Source organism: Asterias rubens, chromosome 3 (genome assembly GCF_902459465.1).
Source record: "Asterias rubens chromosome 3, eAstRub1.3, whole genome shotgun sequence".
Lineage (NCBI taxonomy): Eukaryota > Metazoa > Echinodermata > Asteroidea > Forcipulatida > Asteriidae > Asterias > Asterias rubens.
The window spans coordinates 5034594-5056019 of record NC_047064.1 but is presented as its reverse complement, the minus strand read 5'-3'; the positions used below and the strand labels follow the sequence as shown (position 1 = coordinate 5056019).

The 21426-nt window shown below is 40.0% G+C and overlaps 1 protein-coding gene across 4 annotated transcripts in view; it reads right to left on the bottom strand.

The window, feature by feature from the left end:
• The window catches only part of LOC117288294 (unconventional myosin-Va-like), a 106881-nt gene that overhangs the window by 28448 nt on the left and 57007 nt on the right, over positions 1-21426 (bottom strand). For 3 of the 4 annotated variants that reach the window (XM_033769093.1, XM_033769091.1, XM_033769094.1), the window contains exons 20-25: positions 17709-17798; positions 10626-10850; positions 7334-7354; positions 2408-2501; positions 1762-2033; positions 939-1115 (exon numbers count right to left, since the gene is read on the bottom strand). In XM_033769093.1, the coding sequence (XP_033624984.1) occupies positions 939-1115; positions 1762-2033; positions 2408-2501; positions 7334-7354; positions 10626-10850; positions 17709-17798 (879 nt within the window). The remainder of the gene's footprint in view (positions 1-938; positions 1116-1761; positions 2034-2407; positions 2502-7333; positions 7355-10625; positions 10851-17708; positions 17799-21426) is intronic. The other variant, XM_033769092.1, reaches the window with a different exon arrangement.

Genomic DNA, 21426 nt, shown 5'->3' with positions numbered 1-21426 from the left:
CTGCTTAAGCAGCTCTATGAAATTGGGCCCAGGTGTCAAATTTCATAGAGCTGCTACAGCACAAAATAACTAAGTAAAACAAGATCATACCAAACAGAATAAGGTTACCAGCCAAAAACACCATGTCACATGCACCATTTCTAACTGGTATCCTGCTATATTTTGCTAAGCATAACATTTGTAAGCAAAATTTTCTGCTTAAACAGCTCTATGAATTTGGGCCGCAAATCATTCTTAAGTGCTTACTGGCATATGCTAAAATAATGACATCAATATTAAAGATGTAGCTTCCACTTGTCTCTTAAACTGTATTGGATACAGTTACAGAGTTCAAGGGATTAAGGGTGACACCAAATATATGTTAGGAAGTAGGAAGTATGATTCCGTTCTGGACTCAATTACAGTAAACTCTTTACTAGTTAGTCTACCAGAATGTTATTGAGGCTTTTGCTTGGCTTACAGTCAGAAGCAGGTTGTGAAATAGAAAACTATGCTGGAAAATCAGCTGGGCCCAATTTCATGGCTCTGCTTACCGTAAGCAAAGAATCAGTGCTTACAGAAGCAGGGAATTTCGCCCTTACTCAAGAGCGTATTTCAGGGGTTAGCAAGAAATTTTTGTTTTAAAACATCCGTACTCCACATTACTGAGAATGGTGATCGTAAGCTCAAAAAACAATGGTAAGCAGAGCCATGAAATAGGGCCATGGGCCCAATTTCATAGAGCTGCTTAAGCACAAAAAGTAGCTAAGCATAACAAAATTATGCTAACCAGAATACGGTTACCAGCTAAACTACAATGTCGAATGTACAACTTGTGACTGGTATACTGCTCATTTCCGCTTAGCAGACAATTGTTAAGCAGTATTTTCTGCTTAAGCAGCTCTATGAATTACGGCCCTGACGATTACAGACGCTTACAACTGCCCGTAAAGACCTACCTGAGCGGTCGCAGTACCAAGGTCTCCTTCCATCGTGTTCCTGTGGGTCAGGGTATCGGACTCCTTCTTCTCCATCTTTGTCTCAAACTGTTTACGTTCCTTCTCAAGATCCCTGACCCTCTGCTGGAGCTTCAGGAACACCGTCATGTCCATACTCGCCTTCTCCTGACCCTGTTCCTAATATAAACAAAAAATTTCATTTTGCATTATCTACAGAGCCATCGCTAACAAAAAAGTCATGAAAATATGTCAAAATTTCAGGAGGTATGTTGAAATGATAACCCATGGAGTTATAGTTTTTGAATAACTTTTGTTACTAGATCCAGTATACTCAGCACTTGAAAAAAAATCACAACTTGACGTAACAGGGTTCTTCCCAGAACTGTGGGGCATTACCAACACTGATTTTGTTATGTTAGGCCGAAGCACGCTGAATTGAAACAAGGTCTTTTGAATGTTTACATCTGGTTGCTTATCTTGGTTTGCAAAGTCTCACTGTGCAACCTGGAGCTTTCGATATGGTTTTCTCTTGATTAATTGCGTGAATTTTTTATTGTTGATTGTCTGTATCGGCCAAAGTATTTGGCATGCAATTCGCACGTATTTGCATGCAACACACGCGTATTTGCATGCAACACACGCGTATTTGCATGCAACACACGCGTATTTGCATGCAACACACGCGTATTTGCATGCAACACACGCATATTTGCATGCAACACACGCGTATTTGCATGCAACACACGCATATCGGCCCAATACACTAGCTTGTGAATGAAGAGAACCCTGGGATAAGAAGAGAAGGGGGGGGTGTAACAATTACCTGAATGTCATTCTCCACACTCTCCACATCTTCAACCTGGTTCGTCGACAGTGTCCCGTAGCCAGACTCCCCGCCCTCGCTGCTGTCCGTCCTCACATGGTGGACGTATTGCTGCGCTGGGTGCTGAGCGGCCTCTAGGTCCTCCTTCAGGTTCTCACAGCGTTGCTCAAGGCGATTGTAGTCCTGGAGAAGCTTCTGGTGCCGGGCCTTCTCCTCGGCTAGCTCCTTGAGGAGTTCCTCCCGGGTGGCTTCTACCTCTTGCTTCAGTCTCTCTGAATTGGAAGATGTAACGGAAGATGACAATTAAACCTCTCCAATAAGCCATTTGCGTGTCAGATTTTAAAACTGTCGGGTACAATGACATGCCTGATCGCAAGGTACCACTTAAATTTGAATTTCTCGGACTATTGGGACAGTTGCTATGTCACATGATTAGGGGCAAGCTTTTGCATAGTTACGTAAGAGACAGTGAACACCCATACACAATTCTGAAAGGATGTAAAGAACAATAGTACTAGGGTCTGCTCATCTGGAGGTTGCTATGCAATGGCTTGCCCCGAACCGTTTAACATAGCAACTGTCTCTATAGAATTAAAATATCTCTATAGTCTGGGGAATTCAAATGTCAAACTCAATTTCAACTTACCTTCTGCCTTTTCTTCAAATTCCTTGAAGGCATTTTCCTTCTCAAGCAGATCCTGTCTCAACTTGTCACTCTCTGCTTCATGCTTTTCTTTCTCCTGTTAAAACAAAAACAAAGTTTAGAATCAAAGTAACAACACAAATTGTAAAAACAAGCTTTTATTATTGTATTTGATTGAACACACGCACACACGAAAGTCTATCATGCCATGATACAAATGAGTGGATGTATCAAACCATTGTGGCTTTGCTGTAGCGAGCAGCATGTGTTCAAACTTTACAGCGACTCGCTTTGTGTGTGCAGCATATAAAACCCTTTTTTGCTAGCTTGTATTCATGTAGCTTGGCGTGAATAGTAAGAGGTAAGCAATCTTCGAAAAAGAGCTGTCACACAAGAAATTCCCCCAAATTTGGGTATGAGAGGGGGGGGGGGGCAGAGTAAACAGAAAAATTGACAGTTAAGCAGAAAGAAACACTTTGAAGTCTGGTGGTGCTCTTCCAATAACTTCATTTAACTCAATAAGTGATTTGTAAATGTCTTGTACGATTAATTGCCTAGTCACATGTTACCGCTCAAATTTGAATTCCTCAGACTATACTACATGTATGTCACATGATCTGGATTTATTTGGTTTTTTTTATACAAAAAAACAAGTTCAGTCAAGGGGGGGGGGGGTGAGGGGACATGGTCCTGAGCAGGAGGGGGTGGGGTTCCAAGTTATGCTGCTGATCAAGGAGGAGGGGGCAAGGAAGGGGCAGTACAAGTGGGCAGTCAACAGGATGGTACATGTGTAGCTCATGATTTCCCTGGACCTTGCTTGTGATAAGCCACACTGGCCGAGCAGAAGGAAGCATCTTGTAATAAGGCAGAGGGAAACCAAAACCAAGTTGTTTTCAGAGCGGATGCCACTAGATAGTTTCAACTTTCTTTTCTAAAGAAGCAACAAACACCAAGTTTATGTATTTCTCAAAACCCATACATAACCAAATCGTGCATGCGATGTTTATGAGAGAAAATGCACACATGCTTTAATATTACCAAGTCAATAAAAAAAAAAATGAATGTGAGTTAAGTATCAGCTAAAATTATAAAAATGGGCAGGCCAGGAAAAATAATTTGTAAATGCCATGACTTAAAACAAAATTATTAAGGTTGACTGGCTATAAGGTTTTTGGGGCATAATGATTCCATTAGTCTTTTATGTGATGTTATATTACTAAAAAAAATGACGATTAAAATAATTGTCAGCTCACATGAAATGGTTTGGGCTTGTCCTCAGAATGCCAGCATGTAGACTACCCAACCAGGCCACAATTTCTTACAGCTGCTTAAGCAGAGAATTATGCTTAACAACATTCTGCTGCTAAGCAAAAACAGGCATGTGATGTAAGTCTCAGATTTTACGAGTGGTATTGTATTTTAGCTAATAACCTTATTCTAGTAAGCATAATTTTGTTTATGCTTAGCTACTTTTTGGTGCTTAAGCAGCTCAAGGCCCCGTCCTTCTACAATGATATCGTCACACCACACCCTCCATTGCGATGGAAGGATCAAGCCCAAGAAGATGTCCAAAGTCCACTTCCTGAGGCGGAGCAACTAGCGACAAACAGACTGGAATGAAGACGGTTATCCAGGAAGGAGGCCGAGGGACACACCTTGTCCTCAGCAGATAAGTACTCCAGCCAAGTCATGTGAACATTTCACAGGGTATGTGTAGTCCGTTTCTACATTGCTTTGATAACATTTTTCCCGCCATGACCAATCCTGCACACTAAGTCTGAACATGGAAAAATTTGATAAACCCTTTATCCTTACTTATCCTTCATAATCATCAGGATCAAACAGAATAAAAAAATAATCACATCTGTAATGCTTACTCCAAAATGCACAAAAGCCTTCTTAGAAAGTACTAATTGTTCAAAGCATGACTCCACTCCACACCCCGCCCCCTCTCTCTCTCTTACCCACATGAGTATTCCCCCAGCTGTTCTTCATCCACAGTCACATTAAAATGAGTCGTCATCAACTCCAGATGAAAGAAAAAAGAAAATGATTCATTCCGTCATGGTTTCCAATTTTTTATCTCCGTATTTTATGTTTGTCTTAAATGACTCGAGTTGCAGACAGGGATTGCATTTTGTACATTGTGTCGATGATAAGACGTCTGGATGTGACCTTGCCAGGGACCAGGATAAGAAACTTTCACCACAAGCATCTGGGGTGGCACTTTCTTGACAGTTACCACTCCCGTGATGATTCAACACAAAATATAAAAATAGACATCAGTCCACTTTCTGATAGTTTTTGTTCTCCTTTAACAAAAAAAAGATTTCCAAAAGGATTTTTTTTTCTTTTCTGAAGTCTCCCTCATCAACTTATAGGAGAGTATCATGACTACCCTTCGCAGCTCTCAGCTCAAAAAACCTGCCTCTTACTTCTGTCTATTGCGAAGTTAATATTACCGCGTCAACGATGGGGTCTCAGCAATGTTTCAGCTAACTTCCAAGTTCTCCTAGGGTTTGGATTGACAGGAAGGTTGAAATCAGACCTAGAATCAGCATTAGAAGCCACATAGGCCATACTGTTGCCCATGGACTTTAGCTTGGCGCCCCTTCAAAAAGTTGCCAAGGACTTGAGTGTCATGGCCGAGTGGTTAAGAGCATCGAATTCAAGTTCTGGTGCTAATTCGCCGGAGTGTGGGTTCAGATCCCGGTCGTGACACTTGTGTCCTTGAGCAAGACACTTTACTATAATTGCTTCTCTTCACCAAGGGGTATAAATGGGTACCTGCGAGGGTAGATGTTGATATTGTGAATGAAAAAACCTTTGGAGCGATATAAACTGTTGCCCAGGTGTATACTCCCAAGGGAGCTGAGAAACATTTAAAAAAGGTATGTTATTGGCCCTATGACCAGGGCACTAATGTAAAGCGCATTGATACGGTTATTGTGAAATGCGCTATATAAGAATTGGTTATTATTATTATTATTGTTATAAGATTTTCCGACGGAAGTGCCCTTTGCCAAAATCGAAATGACCTTGCCCTCTTATAAATAAAAACCCACGTCAGAGATTTTATCTCACAATTTTATCAACAAAGTCCATCCCAGTCCAAAAGAAAACTAACTTTCTCCCCTTTGACGAATCATCCCGGCCAATTTTGGCTGCCTGTTAATAACATGCATAGAGATCATCCGATTCCAATCTCGGCCCCAAAACCAAGCAACCTTCAACGGCACTGAACATTAGCAATCTATTTCTGGACTTAATTTTCATTGAAGGGCAGTGATGTCCAAACCATTTCTCCTGTAAAAGTCCGGACCTACAGGTACTTAAAGGTAAATAGGTGATGTTTTGTGGTAGTACCATTTGTAAATCTTTTTTGACCATTGGTTTTCTGAACTAATATCACTCAAACAAGGTTTACACTGTTCACAGTGAGAAAATGGTGTGTACATTGAAAACTATGGGATGGAAAGGAATTAATTCTTTAAAATAAATAAATAAATAGAAGAGAGAAAAAAAAACCAGGTGAAATGTATCTTTAGGGGTCTGTGATATCTCTGAAAATGAAAGGTTAATTAAAACATCGTCAATCAATTAGGAGACATATTTCCACAGGACCTAAACTCAATTATGGGTCACTCATTGGTTAGCACCTCCTCCGTGATGAATGTCCAGCAAATTCACTTGAGCGTCTTTTAGTCTCTGCCTGTCTCAGACCAATCCCGCCCCCCTCCCCCCTGAGGGGGTTACGACCGATTACTGACACACACACTGAGTCAGATGTACATGAAGATGGTCCACTACTACCTATCCATACTGCCTAAATATCCCAATTAAAGCCCAGTTTGTACTTCGTGGGAAGTGCGAAAATGGAAATCAGAGAATCATTGTTTGTGCCACGGAAAAAGTTGTTTCACATGTGCTTTCGCATGAAGTATGAACAGGGCTCAATTTGATAAAGCATAGTACATATGTAAGCACAGAAAACTCTTACTTTGCAAAAATACATGTAGGTTACCAGCCAAAAGACTTAAATTTACCAATGATGTGACTGGTACCCCACTCATTTCTTGCTAAGCAGAGGAATTTGCTAAGCAGAGTTTTTTTCTAAACAGCTTTTATAATTGGGCCCTAGGCTTTACTCTCAATCAACCAATATACATTAAGCAACAAACCAAAGAGCAAAGTCAGAGACTGAAAGTGTGCATTTTTTCCCGGAAGAAAGAAGGCTGGAGGACTGAAGAAGGGTGAAGGAAAACCCTTGTGCAACAGGAGAAAACCAACACACAGCTCTACTCACATATGGCCCTTGTCGGGACTAGAACCAGGGCAATAGTGGTGAGAGGGGAGAGCTTATTGCACAAGCCACACCCAAGATTATGTTAAGATTATGATAGGCTTTCCCAAAAAGGCCAACATTGTCAAGTGCTAGAGACCAGTGAAAAACCTTTTTACGTGTAATACTACATGTACGTACATTCTACGACAATGTGTAGCCCTAAAAAAGTATATATAAAGACCACTTTCAAACCAATAACAAGTAGAAGAAAAAACACTGTGGTAAATCTCTACAAAGTGGAATCAGCTAAATGAAAGCTGTGCAATCATTCAAGAAAACCTTGCATTGCGCTGGCATATTCATAAAGTAACTAGTTCTTAAATAGCGCATTTTACAATATCAATTAAAAAACCTTAAAAAGCCGATCAGCCTTTTTTGATTAAAGGCAAGCTGCATGTTTTCTTGTTTTTTTTGCCATTTCTCCGGTGAACTTTTAAGAACCCATTCAAGCTGTCACTGCATACAAAGTAAAAGGTTCAGTGATGCAAATGGAGGAGCAATGATGGTTATTTTTGTATTTTATTTTTTGGTGGGGGGAGGGGTGTGTTGCTCAAACGTGCAGGGTGGATGATTGGTATATTTACCTTCAGGAATTGTTTCGCTACCTGGTAGGGGAGGGTGGGAAGGAATTCACATGAACAGAGCAGGTTAGTATACCATGACGTCAGTGTTAGTTCACTCACACTACAAAAAGCCACAGACGATCTCTCCACCCATGCTACAAACATGGGTTGTTCGAAATGGCAGCTGGTCGTAAACCGAAGCCAATTTCATAAGCAGCTGTCTGAGTACATAAGTTTGATTAGCACAAGAAAAACTTGCTTAGCAGAAGTAGGTTACCAGCCAAAATACATAACATTGCAATGTGTATTGTTTCTGACTGGTTCCCTGCAGTGTTAATGACGGCGGATGAATTTGCTTAGTGCTATTTTCTGCAAAGCAGCTCTATGAATTTGAGGCTGGTGCCTTGTCCCAATTTCGTAAATATTGCTTAAAAAACTGCAAAGCAAAACTAAGCAGGCTACCAGTCACAGGTTATACTATACATGTAGGACATGGTATTATAGCTGATGACCTTATTCTGCTTAGCATAATTTGTTTGTGCTTACAACTTTTTTGTGAAAAGCAGCTCTATGGAATTGGGACCTGCTTGCATAGTATTTCTTACTACTTAATTTCTTGTTGTTCCCCCCCCCCCTCCCTTAAATCCACCTGAAGCTAGTGCTGAAATTCTGCGCTACAGTGTCGCTGTGTTTTTGAAGAATGCCTAAACAAGTATGTGACTGCACACACAAAAACTCATTGAAAGCCATAGCCTTTGAAATGTACATTTACTACTGCTGCATGAATCTCATAACCATTCAATTTTCGTCACACAGTAAGCAATGCCATGACTTTGGGCCTTGGTCTACACTGCATTAATATTTCGAAAGCGTTTTTGTTTTTATAGAAAAAAATTGGCAGCAGGAACATTACCAGGTTACTTGACAGTTCTGAGTCATCCAAAATCTAGTTTTGTTTTATCAAGGCATCTGTTATTGTAAGCAACTATTGTTTAAGGTTGCCAAATGAACAGTTGACAAAGCTAGTTCACTCAAGTTCTATTACAGCATTGTTCACTCCAAAACTTTCTTTTTCCCTGTTTGACCAATTGCATTTAAAGTGAAGTTGAAACATTTGCATCGGTCTACTTTGGCACTTGTGTAACATTTAGTTAGTCATAAAAAAAAAAGTTCAATTGGCAGTGTGCTTCAACACAATTCAGGTATGATGTTTGGTACTTCAAAAGAAAAAAAAAGTAGAAACATTTTGTCAAGTACAAGGATGACCTACACTCACACATGGTGTGTAGGCTATTCTCAGGCTATTTAATCACAATTTTGCAGAGTTTTGTAAGGCTCCAAAACACCGGAAATCAGACGAAGGTAGGACGAGTATCTTCCCTCAGTCTTTGGTTGCGACTTCACCCCCGCATAGCATCCCCACCTCGAGTGTGTCAATAGGAAACTCTACAGGGACTACACTCACTTCCGAGAGAGGGCCACAAAATAAACTTTGGCAGCAATGATTTATTACAACGAAGGAGGAAGTGGAAGAGAGCATTGGGGTGTTGGCAAATTTCAAATGTTAGAGTGGGAGTGCTTGATCGTGGTTTCCATATAAGAACTATTAATAGTACATCATAAATAGAAACTATGACTTCTTTGTTTGCTCCAAATGTGCGTAGTACTGTTTCGAAAAGAAAAAATACATTTTAGATTCTTACAAACATCTGTTTGAAGTTCTGACGCTAACGTTTGTGCAAGGCATAACTTGATAGACTGATGTTTATTTATTCTACGCTTCAAGACAATGTTGCTTCCTGTGTAACGTCATCAGTAAGGTCCCCACCCACCAATACCAATATTTTCCTTTCCCACTCACTTCTTGTTCAGATACTTACACTATTAAATAATGCCGCAAGGCATTGGGGAAGGGGTGGGGAAAATTGAGCCCCCTCTCTGATCACCATCAATTAGTAACAGGTGAATCCTTTTAGTTTCACTTCAGTGTTAGGCTTTGCTTGGGTTTTGATCTCTTTATGGATCTCGTGATTCACAATCCTAGGGGGCCGTGAACTTTTAAAACCAGACTAGTTTCGCAACCCCCTCCCCCTCACCGTCTGGTGTGCCTGAATCACATTTGTCAATCTTCATCAAAGTTTGCTTAAATATTTATGCCCATCTCATCTTCCAGCCCTTTTAATAGAGGAGATGAGAAAAGAAAACCGAGAGACAAAAATCTTTGGCGGCTTGTTCGGCTAAGTACATGTATATTAAAATGACAAGTGTCAAATTTCAGGGAGCGTTAAGTGAAAAATACTGCGTAAAAAGCATTTATAAGCTGAGCAAAAGTCGACACATAACCACGTGCCTTGAAATAACCCATGAAACCCACAGCAGTTGCCTTTTGCAAACTTCCAAGACAATTTTACATTTTCCTCGTAGAAGTTCCCCCTTACCAAAGGAAAATTGCTGTGACCTTCAAGAATGAAATTCAAGGCCTGTATTAACCAGTTATAAAGCATGTGCATCACTTGGTCATTTGGCAGGTAAATCGGTTCAGCTGTCCAGGAATTGATTATGGTTTGCGAGTACGTTAAAAAATCTCCATTTGAATCGCAAACAGTAGAGGCTTATACAAAGGCATAATATAAGTCTCGCACAAAGAAACTGTCAGCGTTTTGTGAAAGTGAAAGCTTTATTCAACTTCAAGTTTCATTTGCATTTGTGCTTGACTTTTCAGATCATTCATGCTTGGTAAGGTTAGAAAAACCACCACTAAAAAGTCCCATAACAAAAATACGTTTGTTTCCTGTGACATGCGGAGAAAAAAGGGTTGGTAGGTACATGTATGAACATAAAACTGTTTGAAGATTATTTTACAAGGGCACACAGAGAAGTAAAGTGAAAAACAAGCGGGATGGGAATATTATGAGGCAATCAGATTTGATAAAATATTTTAATTCTGTCTTGAATTCTGGGTGTATAGTAGTGAATCATGCAGTCAGTCAGGAAACTTTTCAACCACGAATATTTACCATCAAAACGCTTACATGAAACAGCAATATATTTTTTTCAGGCATGGTTGTAAAATTTTACTGAAGGCACCTCGTGTGAAAGGACAATAATGTTATAAAAATTGTCCATAAAGAACGGCAAATTTGAGAAGATTTCACTGGGACCTTGGACAGTCCATACACTGTTGTCCTTTCACACGAAGTCCAGTTTCACAATGCTAAAACTAAGCAAGGGACCCCTGGTGCATTGCTGTCGTGTGAAATGGTCGCAACACACACACAAAAACAACACAGTGAAAAGATCTCCAAACACTCACCTCCTTGTGCTCCTGTAAGACTCTCCCCATCTCATCGTTGAGGGCGTTCTTCTCCAGTGAAGTCTGTTCCAGTTCTTGTCGTAGCCTGGCGTTCTCCAGCTCTAGTTCCTGGATTCTCTTGCTGAGTGAGATGGTCTCTGCCTGGGTGCTCTCCATGGACTTCACCTGGGATCGCAGCTTCTCGATCGTCACATCTTGATCTTCGCGTTCCTTCTTCTCTTTAGTCTGAAGCGACAATTGTGCAAAGAAAAAAATTATGGAGGAGAAGGTCCATTCAAACTGTCCGGTTTTCAAGAAATATATCTCAAAATTGGGTCTGTTTTTGTTCTTCTTCTAATTCTTGCAGGAGGGCGTAGGAAAAAATGGCGGCGCCCAGTGAACGAGCCCACTTGTTATCTCCTGAGGAAATCAATGACATTTTCGCTGATTCATACAGTGAAAGGAATAACTTTAAAGGAACACATTGCCTTAGATCGGTCGAGTTGGTCTTTGAAAAGCGGTTGTAACCGATTGTTATAAAATGCATTTGACTAGAAAGATATTTTAAAAGTAGAATATAATGATCCACACAAGTATCACTCGAAATTGCGTGGTTTTCCTTTTACCTCGTCGACTAACCCGGTCGGCCATTTATGGGAGTCAAATTTTTGACTCCCATAAATGGCCGACCGTGTTAGTTCGGAAAACCCTGCAATTTCGTGGCAAATTTGTGTGGATCATTGTATTCTACTTTTGAATCATCTTTCTAACCAAATGCATTTTATAACAAACGGTTACAAACGCTTTTCAAAGAACAACTCGACCGATCCAAGGCAACGTGTTCCTTTAATGATTCAGAATTTTTTTTAACTACAAAATATTAAAAAATTTACCAAAAACACTTGAAATTGGGCAATTTAGGGTTAAACTTTTGAAATGTCGCAGGCACTGAAAGAGTTAATAATAAAATAAAAGATCTTATATAGCGTGTAATCCACCTAAAAAAAGGCACCCAAGGCGCTTCACAGAAATAACATTATCACACATTGACACTGAAAGAGTTCATACCACTTCACGAAACCTTTCATCATGACAGTTGTCCTTACCTCAAAGAACAGAACTCTTAGTTTGACCGGATCCCCCCTCAGGCCAGAGTACCGGGAATACTTAAACCGACTCATTGTGGACGCCAGCTTGGCTCAAATCCAAAATCCAGCGATAAAGTCCTATTATGACCGAAATCTTCTGATGACTTCAGCGACAAAACCACTCACTCAACGAGGTAAAATAGTCCGTCCTTCCTCTTTCCTTGCTTGATATTTTCCTTGGACTCTGTGAAATCCTCACGTGGCTCTAAAAAGTGAGCCTCTACTCTGATAATGCCACTCCAAAAGAAAAAAGTTTCACCTGTAGCGAAAGTGGCGGCAACTAGACTGGAACGGCTAACCTTTTACGAGGTACACTCTAAAGGTAATCTTTAGATTATTCAAAGTTCCACTCGTAAATAGGTTCCAGAGCTGTTTTCACGCGGTTCATAAGTCAAGACGATCGTCAAATTACGCAGAGTTCCATTTTGTAAATTAGTTCCAGGGATATGTTTTGCTAAGAAGGCCCAAAGACTATAGATCCCACTGACGACGAGGCACAGAAATTATGTCCGACATTCACTTCCTTTACCTCAAGTAGACATCTGTAGCATTCAACGATACAAGGCGTGGGTGAACACAAATCTTCCTCCTTGCTTTTAGTTTCCCGTAACTTCATAAAGTTGGGTAGTCACCTCTAAAGGCTGTACGTGTTTGAAAAATATTCTCCGCTTGAAGAAGAGAAAAAATCACCAAAAAAAACAAAACAGTGCTTTCAATCTTGTAGTTTCCAAACGTCATAAGTTTGCGTCCAGGAATTGTAGCAGCCACAGCGATTGTGTTTCAATGTGCGCAACAGTTTCTCTTTCACAACAGAAATGTCATCCAATACAAGCCGACTCCCCGACACATAAACAAAGGTTATGACATTTGTAGAAATCAAGTCCAAATCCCTTACTAAGCAGACAGAAATAGATCAAAATACGCAGTCAATCTGTGATGAATATGGCTTTCTGGATAACAATTTTGTATTTTTGTGGATTTCGAGGCAGACGAGTAAAGATTCCACCAACTGACAATCTGATGATGAAAGAAACTTTCTTCAATAAACAATCTATGATGACCGATCGGAAATTACTTCAAACACAGAAGAGCATGAACAGATTTCACATCCTTGTGAAGAAGCTAATTATTTCATTCTATGGCCTTACAACTCATTCCACACAAGTCACTTTTCAAATGCATCCTTGAGATGTGTAAAACTTAAAGTAAATGCAGAGTCCCCGTGAGAGTGTTTCAGTATCAACAGATGAAGAAATTGGTTCTGCAGTCAAACTGTGCTAAAACAAGCCGACCTGTAGAAAGTGTGTTCACATTAAAGCTGATTGGGAACACAGGGAACAGTTAAATCTCAGTAGAATCCTAGCTTATGTTTCAAATGTCAGTATCAACCACTAGCAGACCTCAGAAGTTGTTCATTGGGTCTATGGTTCCTGGCCTCTTGCGTTTTTCCCCTCCAAAATGCCAATCCCTGCGCCACAGTGTGAAGAGCCGGGTTGTATTTCTAATTGACCTTCCACCACACGCCTCACACAGAAAACATGTTCGGCAGGCTGCGTGGGCTCACTAACAATGCCCCGATGCTGCTTGCTGATCTGCCTGCTGATTGGCCCATGCCTCATCACAAATTTCATCACTAATTGGAAGTAAGCTCCGTCGCCAAGCGTCTGGTAATTTGCTGAGAGATCACAACTGCCTGATGAACTTTTCAACGTGAACTTCTCTCCCCCGGACAGGAATAGCAACACTCGACGAGTATACTCCACAGGTTTGGCTGTTGATAAATCACGTGTTGAACTCCGCAGTCATCAAGTGAACATATACTCAACAAAAACAAAAATGCCCCCAAAAACCTTCTGTATCTGCAGGATTTCCTAAAGACATCAGCATGTTTCGTCAGCTCTTGAGGGTCAAGCAAAAAGTCCATTGGCCAACATTTTTAGCAGCTACTTTGGGGTTAACATAACATGTCTGAAAATGCTACCTACGAGAGAGAATTTCAGCGTGTGCAGTTGTGGGGGGGGGGGGTTAGGGGGAATGGCTCGTGATAGTTCCTACTTAATCCAGTAGGGGGACAGGAAATTAGTTGACTAATTCACTTATGGTTAGCTATGTACGTGGAGGGGAACAGTGGAGTCATTATTTGAAGCATTCCATGTCCCCACGTTTAGGGGTTTAATTGGGGTTAAATTAGGCTAGGCTGGCTAAGACATAGGAAGGGATGTTCTCCAGGAGATAGCTTTTGAATGGCTGGCTGTGGGCAGCAAGAGACTGGGCCGAATTTCATGGCTCTGCTTACCACCGAATTCTGCACTTACGATCGCCAATCTTCGCTTACCATGCAAGGCTAAATTTCTGAACTAGATGGGTAAGCGAAGAAGGCCTAGTAATGTGGAGTACACACGCACACAAGCATCAAATCCATGCTTACCAGTGAAATGCGCTTGATGTAAGCGTGGAATTCCCTGCCTCCGTAAGCGCCGATTCTTTGCTTAAAGTAAGCAGAGCCATGAAATTTGGCCCTCTTTGCTCCATGGTAAACAATCGTGGGTATATGGATCATAGAGGATGACTTGATCTAGTGTCTAGGATATGTGCCCTTTATAAGAACTTTGTAATATTATGATGATGCCTCACCAAAAGAGGATCACAGACTAATCCTGAATGAATGAGATCATCACATCCATGTCTTTTAACACCCACTAATACCAGGGATGTAGAGATGAACCCTTCTGAACTTAAAGGGTGTTACTAAGCATTCTAAGACCTGACGACTGTGTGAGGATGTAAAGACCAACATCTCCTGAATTTACAGGGCGTTACTTTACGACGACTTGCAGACTCTCTTCGTCACCTTGCAAAGCCAGAGATTTAGAAACACTTTTGCTGTAAGTTCGTCATTCTCCTCTACATCCTTGAAGAAAGTTTCAAGAGATCCATGGTATAAAAAAAAATCCCAAAATCTGGAACAATCTTTACAAATTCCAGGCCTATTAATTTTCTAAATTCTACCCTTGGTTTAATGGAAACTTAATATCTAGTCTGGCACGGTCAAATCACTTTTTCTTGGCATGGGGCCAAGATCACCATTCCATTCCAGTCCAAATATCTGGACATGACTAAAATATACATTCAAGTACTCAGTGACCATTTTCATAGACCTATAGGTTTTTCACCAAACCTCCACTTTGGCTCCAGCTACGCTTCTGGACTCTATATGATGCTAAAATACACAACGCTCCACAAATTTACAAAACAAGATAACAGAGATTTACACATTGTGCTACCGCAAACCTCACCTAAATATAAAACTTCCTAATTTCCTAGACCTAAACTTGGATCAAAGACTCTGTCAGTCAGGAAATAAAACCCATGGGTGACAACTCTTTTTATCCAAACTTGACCGTAAGGAGAGTGGGGAGAGAGACCAAATGCTTCACCCCCCCCACCTATCCTTAGATATCAGAGATGAGAGATAAACAGAACAGCAAAGTTTTGTGATGTTTCTTGAAAACTTCAAGTGACTCAGCTGAACAAATTTGGCAAGGGAGAAGGTTCCAAAGAGCGCAGGGCATGTGCGTAAAATGCCCAGTCCCCAGCAGCAGAATGCACCTTTGGAACTGCCGAGAGTGTACCGTCTGAACCAGAGCGAAGATCGTCCAGGAAACACTTTTATTTTTATTTTCTAAAATGTTTCATATGCTGGCACTTCTAAACAGTGACATAAATTTTCCTCGTCTAAAATCCCCCCTTAAACTTCCTGTCTGAAAAAAAATAAATAAATACAAAATTGCCGGAAATCTCTTTGGGGAAATCCGTTATCACTTGGGTGAAGTCAGAATAATTCGATGGAAATGTCAATTTTGATGATGAAGTATCCCCAGGTGTTCTATGTACACACACGGAAGTTATTTATCACTGTCTACAAGTTGTAAATTACACACCTGGGCAGGGCGGCCGGAGCCAGTGTCAGAAAATCAAGATCAGATACCCTCAAGCTGGTCAGAGCAAACTGATCGTCGAGTTGTCAAAATTCTCCTACAGACAATCAGAGCATCTTGGTTTTTTTTTTAGAACCAAGACTACTCAAAGAAGATGTATACATGGTGCCTCGTCAAACTTATTCTGATTTTACTGTCACCATGCACAGTTTTAAATCCTATTCTGATACAATGTTATAAGATTCCTTTTTAAATATTTTTTTATTTTTTAATTTTTTTTTATCCAAGTCGCCCAAAACAAGGCTAAAAGCCACTCTAGGTTCAAAGACTGCCCCCCCCCCCAGTAGATGAACAAATGTTCCCATCTGTTGATCTTAAAAACGCTAAGATGCTTTCATAGCAGTTGCCTCTCTCAGTTTCTCCATGGGAGGTAAGTCTGGAATAATTCTTCAGAAACATTTCCCCTCAAAGAAGATGAACTCGTGATCACATCTGTTGATCTTAAAAAATAGCTAAGATGCTTTTCCAAGGAAATGTTATCTTCTTAAATCAAAAGTAGGTTGACTGTATAATCTCTAGCAGATTAGATGGAGTGCTAACAATGTGACTGCAGTGATGCACCGCGACGCCTCATGCAACAGGTGGGAAAGGTGAGGTTAGTACCCAAGATGAAGGTTGAACATAATGTACCACTGGTAGATGCCTGAGACTTAAAGACACTAGACACTATTGGTAATTGTCAAAGACCAGTCTTCTCACTTGGTCTATCTCATCATATGCATGAAAAAACAAACCTGTGAAAATTTGAACTCAATTGGTCATTGAAGCTGCGAGATAATAGTGAAAGAAAAAACACCCTTGTCACACCAAGTTGTGTGTGTTCAGATGCTTGATTTCGAGACCTCAAATTCTAAATCTGAGGTCTCGAAATCAAATTCGTGGAAAATTACTTCTTTCTCGAAAACTATGTCACTTCAGAGTGAGCCGTTTCTCACAATGTTTTCAACTATCAACCTCTCCCCCATTACTCGGCCAAGTAAGGTTTTATGCTAATAATTATTTTGAGTAATTACCAATAGTGTCCACTGCCTTTTATTGTTGCTTGCCTGTTCAAATGTTTTACCTATTTCCTGCAATACATATACATATATCATGAAACTTGGCCCAGGAATGAAGTGAGCAACTCTATTTAGTTGGGCGCTTTTCTTTTCAAAACCATCATAACTTGTGGTTGAGAGATATATGGCATCTCTATAAACCTTATTTTAAAAAAACCTATAACCAAGCCGACTGATTGTCATGCAACATAAAATGACCAAACACTTTTATTCTGTTTCCTCGCTGTTGTGCTGCTTTATCTTCGTGTTTGTATTGAAGTATGCAACCCTGAACTCTGCAGTTGCCTAATCCATCTTCCCGAGGTCAACATAAACATGGAATGTGCATAGCACAGACACCACTTTCACAAACAGCAGAAATACAGACATGATTTCTTGAACGGACTGAATCGAGCTAGGAAAATAGAGAGTCAAAACCGGAGTAACACAGTAATCAATGTGTAACTATCAATTACAATGCTCATTAGCACTATGTCACTCAATTCCTTTTTGTTAATTTCAATATATTCACCAATTTATTATTAAACGGTTTGTAAAAGATTAAAAAGGAATTACATGAGTAATTGAGACTTCCAGTATTGGAAAGATGGCCGCTGCCGATTTGAACGTGAACTCCTCTCTCCCGGCCCGTCCTGCCCGTGTTTTTAATTACCGTTTTCCCGTGTGCCAATAAAATAAACGTTCCTCTATGATGCGGGGAAAGGTGGTTGCTCAAAGGTCGTCACCTCGATGGATAACCGAAATGACTTTCAAGTAATCCTTTACTTAAAACCCAATGTCAGAGTTGCGAGCACGTACACACACACAACTAGCTACATAAAAAAACGTTGTTATCACTACGTACAACCTGTACTGCAAGGTTTGTCATGGCCATGGAATTGAAACGTAGAGAGAACTTACCAACTCGTTGACCTTCTGCTGCAAGGATATGACCTTATTCTCCATACCCTTCTGGAGTTTCTTCAAGTGTTCCACCGAGCGAGCCTCAATCTGAAGACGAAGAAGGAAGAATCAGAGTTAGAATCGGAGATATAATCCGAGAGAAAAATAAAATAAAGGGGAAAAAAGGTTGGAAACAGAACTTGGGAGTTTTTACAGGAAGCCAAAGTGGCCTCACGCTTTACAGGAAACTTCAAATCAAGGTTTTGGGGGGGGGGGGGGTAGAGCTGTGTCGAGGGACGTCCCCTGGTGAAGGAATTCTGACTCAAGCTTTTTAAAGAACCTCGTAAAATGTGGTTAAACGTAACCTTCTAGGGCCAAGTTCGGAGAGGAAATGCTGTTACAGTTACTCCCATTCAGGTGATTTTTTTTAACAAAAACTAAAAATAAATCCCTGTGTGATTTGTCTTTAATGTGGTCGAATTGGGTCCACATTTGTATTTTATTTAGGGTGGCTTATTGAGTGTGTCATTCTGTAGCAGGCACGAATTGAATTCTAACTTCATGCACTTTTTTTATTTATTTGTTGCTTTTTATGTTCACAATGCATTTGATCAACTATTTCCCAGTTTGATTTTTGTTCTACAATATACTGGACATGATCTTAGCAACTTTGCGAAAGGTGTTTATGTTGTGGGGGAAAAAATAGAAACAAAACCTTCATGCGGGACATGCAAAACAAACATCTGATTAAAAGTGCCCTGTGTTTGTTTTTATTATCTTCATTCCAATGCAACCAAAAATATAAATGTAATATGAAGGTTTTTCTAGCATGCATGTTTTTGGGTGTTTTCCCATTTCCCATTACGTTTATAAATGGAATTTTTTGTTCACAAATTTACTTTTTGGTTTAACAAATATATGATTTTGTTTGAACAATATTTATTTTTCTTTCAAGTATTTAAATTAAAATGTACAAAACTGCGTGTCAAAATCTTATGACTTTTTAATGACAGGATTATGCTATTCTTGGACTTCGGTAAGTTTAAACTAGGTTTCTAGTTCTCCCATAACAATCATTTTGATTGGTCGTCGCTTTAAAATGAAAAATTACCAGGTACATGTACATAACAAATTATGTGTGTGGCGTCATCTATGTGTGCTGTGCCAATGATCTGGAACAATCTCCGTATTGCCATAGGGAATCTAATACTCTATCTGCTTTTCGTAAAGTCCTTAAAGGCTGAGTCACACTGCAGCGATAACGATAACGTCGCAAAGATAACGCATTCTATTGGTTGAATTGCTCCATGCACAATACGCACAAGCTCATTCAACAAATAGAATTTGTTCTCTTTGCGTCGTGATCGTTATCGTTTTGTTATCACTGCAATGTGACTCGGCCTTAAGACTCACCTTTTTCCAAGTTAATTTCTTTCTAATGCGCTATGATCTTGATAGAATAGCGCCTTATAAATTTTAACTGTTACCGTATATTAACATCTCAACATTCTCGATGCAGAACATGCAATTTCAATCCGAGCTCATTCTGTGTTATAGACTCACATAGGGATATGTGCACGGTTTAAGGCACCCAGCAGACATTCTAAAATAATATGTCTACAAGAAAACAACAGCAGGGAGGAGCGATGTTGTGATAAAGAAACAAAATGTTCAAGTAAACCAAACTGTATGAGTGGTGAAATAATTGCGTCGGGCTTAAATAATGCAAAAACAGTTAATGGCCTGAAAGTCACATAGCAAATTCTATTTAACACAAGCACTGTATACTCAGGGGGGGGGGCAACAAGTGACCCCACCATGTAGATGGATTGCAAATGATGTTTTGACATGTTATTGATGGAAACGTGTACACAGGCACAGAGTATCATTAACCATGTAATAATGATGTTAAATTCAATTTGATAAATTTGTTTGTTGTTGCGAATTTAGGAACAAATATCTTAACTATAATGGCGGTTGATGACGCTACAATGTACATGTATGTGCAATCTATTTATCGGGAGCTTGTCTTAACACTAATCCACTGTGAGTGTGCTTGTTGACTAGAGGTTAATTTGGATCCTGTAAATAACAGGTGGGTTCGTCAACAATATAACAGGTGTAGTGATTGCATTGAGAATGAAGATTAATTATCCTTTATGTAGGGACATCCAAAAGACCCAACCCTAAGCTGGTCAGCAGGTTTTGACCTTCGGCGATGAGAATGGGTGAGACCCAACAGTCTGATGAATTGGCGTTGAGCGCTTTACTGCCACAGATGTTTGTGAAACCAGCCTGTGACTGAAGGGCAAATTTGCTCCTCAGAACATGGAAAGATTTGTTTTTTTACAGGTTACTTTTTGCAGGGAGAGTTGGCATCTCTGGGTGAGTTCTCCACAGTGTTGCGTATTGAGCGTTAGCAAGTCTATTATTTGAGACAAAAGACTTTAACAAAAGGAATACTGGAGGTTTAACAACAGACAGAGGAGTTCCTCGCTTTGATTTTATGTCAAAACTAAATTCAAACTAATGTTTACTACATGTACATGTAGGTCGACAAATGTGTGGGTGTGTTAGGGTGTATGTACATGTATGTGGGGGTGGTAGGATGTATCTGGAGGTGCGTGGGGAAATGACTTATAAATGCCAGGGAGTGTAAGTTCCAACAACTACAGGCAGGTCAAGAAAGTGTCTTCAACTCAAGTGGACACAAAATTCCTTGGACTTCTAGAGTCATTTTTCAGCACTTCTACGCTGAGGGCCAGCAAGGGGCAAAATTAAGTTTTCCGGGGCATGAGTGACATCTTGATCCAGTTCTTAAACGATCCCTGAAGGAAAAAGTCAATCTGCGGTCACTCTTTCCCGGCCCTGTATTTTGAGACACCTGACCACAAAACTATCCAAGAGTAGGATCAAGTTATGATAAAAATAGATTTGTATTTTTTTGTGTGATTATCTTACCAGACCAAAACAACCGCCAAAATAATTCACAGCTCTTATTACAGCGCTTTATCATACCATAGTGGAGTATCGTAACGCTTGATATTTTTATACTGGTCAGAGACTTATCGCCTACTAATTTACTAATGGCCAAATCATTTGTCCCGATGTCCGTCTTTGTCTCGTCCTAATTAACTAACTGATTAAATATTTCCTTTATTAACTAAATATTAATAGGTTTTTTCAATTGACTGCTTTGACAGGTACATGTATATCATCATTTTGTTCTTTTTTATATAAACATCAAATTTTCATTTTAGTTAAATAAGCAATGCTCTTGTTTGTAAGTTGTTTTGTTCCTATGCGTACGTCCTCTGTTCATTTACCTTGTCTCTGTCTGTCCACAGGCTGATAACTATACACAGGCCCGGAATTACAATTTTTTAGGGCAAGGCCACTTTGGCCTTGGATCGAGCCAAAATTTTGAAGAGCACCAAGGCCAGTAGAAAGGACACCAAGGCCAAACGTTTTAAAATAAAGAAGGCGCAAAGGCCTGTAATTTGTAAGTTTGTAAGTTTGTGTCAATAAAAAAAATCTTGAACATTGGTTTAAAAAAAGGGCACGAACGGCCAACAGGGAGAAAGGTCACGGCAGTTTTGGCCGTGAAAATGGTATTTTTTCGAGGAGCATCATGGCCGCCGTGTAATGCCAGGCCTGTATACAAGACTCGGCTTATAAAATCGGCTTCCAAACTGTTAATTTTCTTTGACTGTTTAGATCTTCAACTACTTTGTTT